The sequence below is a fragment of the Manacus vitellinus genome, unplaced genomic scaffold (assembly GCF_001715985.3).
Source record: "Manacus vitellinus isolate BGI_N305 unplaced genomic scaffold, ASM171598v3 scaffold_1_pilon, whole genome shotgun sequence".
Lineage (NCBI taxonomy): Eukaryota > Metazoa > Chordata > Aves > Passeriformes > Pipridae > Manacus > Manacus vitellinus.
In genome coordinates this window covers 17,018,178-17,024,819 of record NW_021939396.1, presented here as the reverse complement: position 1 = coordinate 17,024,819, position 6,642 = coordinate 17,018,178, and the positions used below count along the sequence as shown (strand labels likewise).

At 36.9% G+C, this 6,642-nt stretch overlaps 1 protein-coding gene across 1 annotated transcript in view; it reads left to right on the top strand.

Annotated features, from left to right (window-relative positions):
* Window positions 1–6,004: 6,004 nt before the first annotated feature.
* EMC2 (ER membrane protein complex subunit 2) overlaps window positions 6,005–6,642 on the top strand; it is a 33,930-nt gene continuing 33,292 nt past the window's right edge. Inside the window, exon 1 of the mRNA XM_018077513.2 lies at window positions 6,005–6,138. Within this exon, the coding sequence (XP_017933002.1) occupies window positions 6,027–6,138 (112 nt within the window). The 5' untranslated portion in view covers window positions 6,005–6,026. The remainder of the gene's footprint in view (window positions 6,139–6,642) is intronic.

Sequence of the window (6,642 nt, the reverse complement as noted above, 5' to 3'; positions counted from 1 at the left end):
TCGGACCCCCCCGTCCCCAGGGCTCGGACCGCCCGTCCCCAGGAGCCGGCAGCGGGCCCTCCCGCCGCCCGTTCTCCCCTCAAGAACACAGCGCCACCAAGAGAAAATGGCCTCTTGGCTGGGTCAGCAGTTTGTGTCATAGTTCATCTCTTGGTGAACTGAAAATTAACTTGATGTTTTCTTTAAATTTGATGATAAGCGTTTCTGGGGGAACTCTCAAGAAGCTCTGAAGTGACACAAAAGTTTTTTAAAATCCTGCCCCCTCGGGTCTTTGTAGCTTTCATGTCTGCTTGATCATAATGATGGTTTATTTTTCATATATCAATACTGTTTGAGGTTTGCTCGACATTCTCAGTGGTCCTTCTTTCATAAGCAGTACGTGTTCACATGTGAGCTCAAGACAGCACTCAAGCCCATTGCAGTCTCCTATCAGGAATAAATCAATGGTTCTCCATAATTTTGGCCATAAACAGGGAACCTTTAGCTGTGTACCATATGCTACACACATACAGTAGAGAAGATAATGCAGAGAGAAGCTGTGTGATCATTGGTTTTCATTTATTTACTGCCAATCTGTGAAGAAATAATTGAGTAATAGAATAATTCCCTGATCATGAATCATTACTTAGTTTGGTTTTGTAGATAAGAGGAGGAATATTGAAGGGGATGTATTTTAGCAGATGCCTGTAACTTGTTCATTGAAATACTGCCTATGCTGTCTTTCTTGCACTTTTTTTTGTAGGACTCTGAAGCAAAACAAAATGGAGTTTGACACATTAAGTTTTTAGCTCAAATTGCATTAATCTCAGAAAATATATCAGCTGTTTCTGAAGAAAATAATAGTGTAACTGGATGGATAAGGATGAAGAAGTGGACTTGCTTACCAGTCTGTCTGGTGGTCAGTTTATAAGTAGTGTTGCTCTGGTATTTGCTTGCATCACCATGATGTCGTTGACTAATTGGGAAAAGCTTGGTTGCCTGTTCTTCTGTATCTCCTGTGAAAAGGTGTGTGAAGCTCAGCTTGGATAGTGAGCAGGCAGGCTGCTGTTTGGGAAGGGAGATTGCAAGTTGTTAACACTGCTGGTGTTATTCTTAGACTTACCCAGTGCTCTAAAAAACCTTGTGTAAAAAACTTTTCTAGTTTTTATTTTACTTAAGCAGCCATTGTTAAAAAACCCAGGAATTTAGGTGGGTTTATTTTTCCTCCTATTGTTGTCAGGTATCAGTGATGGAAAAAAGAAATGAGATTTTTTCACAGGATGGGTAATGTGCACTGTGGACAGATCTCTGTACATTTAGATCTAGTTTTTTTGGCTGAGACCATTATGGAGTGTATCCTCTTATGTAGAGGCCAGGTGTAGAATGCTCAAGGTTGCTGCTTTTGGACTTGGCTACTTTATGCTGAGATTAGAGTCCTACTCTTAGAAATAACCTCCATGTTCTATTTCCGAGAGTTCTGATTGACATTTGTGGCATTGTGTGTATAGTTTTGCATATGGGTGTGTAGAATGAGGAATTTTGGAGGACCAGCTGATGAGTTTTATCATATCAGCTTCTCAGTTGGTATCTTCTTCTGTCTAAATGAAAGGGCTGGTGTGTAGGGGAAGATCTGTGTTAGTACAAGGGGCTGTCTCCACTTTAAAAGCACACATCTGAAAAATTCTGGGTTTTTTAATCTCTGTTTTAAGAGATGAAAAGTAAAGTGGAGTCCTGCAACAGGTAATGGAAAGACTCTTCTTAAAGAAGAAGTTTTTTGTCTTTTCTCTCTGTGAGCTTTAACAGATCCCTGGTGCAATGTGGCTTTTCATGGGTGGGGTGATCCCAGCACTGTTGTGACCTAGTCCCTAGCAAAAAACTTGAACACAGTTCTAGGAATTTAATGTAGCTCATTTTGAATCTTTCTAGAATGCTTAATTTCTGTGAAACCAGGTGTATGGCTGATATTTATCTTAAAAAATGTCTGTTATATATACTCAGGCCTTTCTAAACAAGATGTTTTATACTTACATACTGCTCTAAGATGAATGTGTGATTCAAGGTTTGGGAAGTAGAATAACATGAGACAAATGAAATAGTTTGTACCTTGCTTTGGCTTTTACGCAGGTTCTTTGAGACAGAGGTTGGAGTTCAACCATGATTAAATGTTGTTAGGTAAATATGTTGTATGGGGGATTAGGAAAGATAGCTGAAAATAACTGTGTTTTCCACTGTTGGAGCTATTGTCTTTATTTTTTCTTTCTTTACTTTGTTGCTGTGTCTCAAGCTTTAAAGTGTATTTGGAAATCTGTGGAGCAGGAAAACCTCTCAGTTAACTTTAGGGTCTTGATGGACTTAGATGATCCAAATATGGATTCAGGATGCTATGATATTAAAAGAGAAGCTTATATATGGTTATGTGTCATATATTTTACAGCTTATTTACTTGAGACAAAGATGATATGTGCTCCTTTTCTGTGGTCACTCTTGCTAATTATCCTATGGAAAATGGCATACTTCCTGCTTCCTTAATGTATTAAAGAAACTATGTGGAGTGACAGGGAGCCAAGAACTGCAGGTCTGGCACAGGAGCATGATGTAGTAGATTAGCACATCAGATGGCAACTGATGATGTGCAGCCTCTTACCAGGAGTTTCTTGAGCTGCATAGAACTTCATAGAGTAAATATTTATCATATTGTCAGTGGTACGTTGAGGATGAGTTTGTACCATGAATGGAAATGTTAAAAGAAAGCAAACACCTGTGTAACTTCATTTTAGGAGCAGGTTTTGGAGCACACAAGTTAGTCTCTGTGCATAGAATTAGAGTGATCTGCAAACAAGCACCAGTCATGATAGTAAAGAACTACTAAAATAACAATTGGCTTTCACAGAAAATGCATCTGACATATTGTCAGAATTGGGCAGAATAAACTAAGTTTTCTTTACCTTGCGGAGAAGCATCGTGGCATTAACATCTCAAACCCTGCTAAAATGAAGCAGTGACTTTCAGCTAGTGATGGCTGAGCTTTGTGGAGATCTTTGAGTGCTGTCACAGCAGCTCTCAGTCAATAATTCTCTTCCCTGGATATCAAAACCAAAAAGAGAAAGGAATGGCATATTCTCGAAACTAGATTTCTCTTTATATAAATTGAAAACAAGTGAAAAGAGTATTTTTTTAAGATTTTTATTAGATCATTATGCCTGTTGCTTAAGTTCTCTGTATTGTTAAATTAGTATTGCTGTTTTCTGTATTAAAAATTGCACTATTTAAATAGAGGCACTTTAAGAATTTTCATTACATTTTCATGTGAGATACTTTTTCCAAGGAGTTCTTCTTAAAATAGCATATATGTGAGGCCATTTTCTTTCAGATGCATATATCTGGGAACATGTTATATATGAAAAGAGAAAGTTCCTAACAAATTTAAAAACTTCTACCCTTCTATTTTTAACGTCCCTAGTCATTAGAGTCCACTTTAGATGACAAAATTGTTTCCTTCCTGTGACTTAGGAACTCAATTCATATTTTGTTTGTTTGGAAAGAGTAGGAAATCATTTTATCTTCATCATAATCTGTGTGCAGTTAAGTGTTGTTGAGGTTGTTGTTCTGTTCTGTGCTGTCTTTGCTTTTTTTTAGCTATTCCTAATTTAGAGTTGTAATCAAAGGGACAGATTAGTTTGCTCTGGGTTTTGTATATGAATTTATGGGGTTACAGCAGACATAGGTGAGTTGCTGGGGTTTTTTGCTGTAGTTGAGGCCCCATGGACAGCTGAGTTGTCAGGGTTAGTGGCAGCATCCTCAGCGTCCCACTGAGCCGACTGTGCCTCTGCCTGCACCTGCCATGTGCGAGTGGACAGAGGTGAGCTGTGGTAGGAGATCTGGTGGCTGTAACAGAGGAACAATATACAAATGAGCTCTGGAAATATAATGGCCGTGGGGTCCCTGAGCGACTGTGGTAGCAGCTGTATGTCAAGGTGACATTTTGGAGTTTGCAAGGGATGTCTCTGCCAACAGTGGTAATTTCATTCATTTCATTGAGTGCTTTTAGGTGTCAAGGACTTGAAAACTATGATCCAACTCATCAAGGAAAGTATAAGTATTTATAGGAGGATTACTTCATATCTGGTTGCTCAGGCCAAATGAACTGACACCTTAAGAGACACAAAAATAAAACCCAGGTTGTATCTCTTGGCTTGCAGTAGACTGCTTATGGGCTTTTAGGAAACAGCAAACATTGTGGCAAGTGCATCTGCTCCTTTGAACTTGTAAGGTTTTGATTAATATGTGCAAAGATTGCCAATTTAGGAAAACCCAATGTATCAATTGCTCACCATCTGCCTATATATGTGACAGAAGTCATAATTAAAACTAGACATTTCTCTACCATACTTTTTTTTCCCCCTAAAATCCCTGATTGCTCCTGCCCAGCCTTGTATTAGATGTCTCCAAACTTAAGTTATTGTCTGAGTCTTTGGATACCTTTCTTAGTAAAAAATTCATTGTTTGACAACATTGTAAAAAGCCTTGTGTAAGTTTTACTGTAGTTTTTAGTGTTTTCTTTCTTCTACCTTTTACATAAAATTCAGTATTTCTAAACCAAGAAGTCTTTCAATAGATTCACATTAATGAGAACCTTTTTCTTCACTTCATTTTTCAGTCATCAGCTGACGTTCTAGTCACTGTCCTACAGGTGTTTTTGTGTTGCTGTAAATGCCGTACTTGTGTGATGAATGGTAAATGTGCATTCTGTTAATACATAATTCAGACACTATTCCATTTGGAATCACACTGGAATGAAGGGATTGATAATTTCCAAGTAAATGAGTGTGTGGAAATCAGACAGCTTATTTATTTTTAGGCATTTAAGTTGTCAGCTTTTGTGAATGTTTGTGTTCTCTCACATTCTTACTGTCTAACATTGAATTTCCAGGGACCATCATGTGTCTAGAACCATTTAACTTTCCCTGTGCATATGAAATGTAACACTGTGGTGGTTTTGGTTGAATTTCAAAATACAAAATGTAGCACAATAACAGTCTTATGAGTGAACCGAGATCACTTCAGGTAGATGGAACAACATTCAGTGCTTAATTTTTAACTGTCATTTACATTAGCTGTGTTTTGAAGTGCAAGAAAAACTGACAGTGTTTAGGTCTATCGTTGTATTTGTTTTTCCAGCTGTTGTAAAGTTTTTAAAAAATATTGGCAATAGTTATCCTGGTACCTTCTTATTAGTAAAGCCACTATTTTCCTTACGTTTCCTCAAAATCTGTTCTTGTATATAGATCATCTACATGTATATAAATGTATGTGTATATAAAATCACAGTCTTATCCTGGTCCAGAGGATAAATAAAGCCTAGGCTAGGCAGTGCTCTCTAGCTGACTCCATGAATGTGCCTGCTCTCTTGGAAATCTGATGCATAGTAAATGTACTCTTGAAACAAAAATCCTAATGCTAAAATAAACTATCTTTTCTGTCTTGCCTAGATAAACAGTGATATTTCTTATACCTTTGGGCATTTCTCTGGTATGGAAAGCCTTCAATTCCATGTCTGCCCTTCTTGGAGCTCCTTTCTCTATGAGTGTCTAGATTCATTTTAGAGTGAAAGTTATAATAGTTTTTCTAATATTTCAATTGAAAATTTATTCACCTGTAACAGAAATGCAATTTTAGCGTTGTTTGTAAATGCATGAAACTACTTGGAAGAAATCTCTTGTAGCCTATTTTACCTAATCATGGATAAATTTTATTTATTGGATAACTAGGTATAGGGTTTTTTAGTGCATATGTTACTTTCATGAGAGACTGCAAACTTTGAAGGTGGATTGATTATATTAGAACATGAGCACAGTTTGTGTAATAGGGTTTCAGAGGTCTGGTACACCTATCTGTTCTCTGGTAGTTTTTTTAATATTAGTAGGAGTCACGTTTTTAGGTCTGTTGCTCTCTAAACCCATTCTTCCTATGCATATGTCCCAGAAATCACATTAAAATTCTATTACTATCTGTAAATATTATTTTTTTTCTTCCCTTTGCCCACAGATATGCGTGATAAAATGAGGAAATGGAGGGAAGAAAACTACCGAAACAGTGAACAGATAGTGGATGTTGGAGAAGAGTTAATTAATGAATATGCATCTAAACTTGGAGATGACAGTGAGTAAACAACTATTATTTTTAAAATTCCCATTGTCTTATTTGATTACCTCTTTCTGGTCTCTATTTTATTTAACAGCCTTTTTGTTGTCTTTCTGTATGTCATATTGATAAAATATATATTACTTTCTTAGTCTATTAGGCTGTGGTAATTCCAAAAGTTTATTTTTTTCCCAAATATGGGCTGCAGAGAAAACATGTAAAAATTACCTGATAGAACTGTTAGGTTGCTATATTTGTAGTTGGACTGTTATATGAAAACTTTTGTTACTTAGCCATTATTTGACTGATTTTCTGTTCTTCAGCACTGTGGCAAAAATTGAAAAGTGGCTGTTCTGCAGGGCTGATCAGAGAGCAAGTCCTAATGGGGACCTGTTTAGAAGATTGAAATTATAGTGTTGGGAAAAACAGAGAATTAGAGGTTTTTTGCCTTTCAAGATGTCAGAAGGTGCTTTAGTACTAAAAGCACTAAATTGATTAAATATATTTTTAATTAATTCCAGC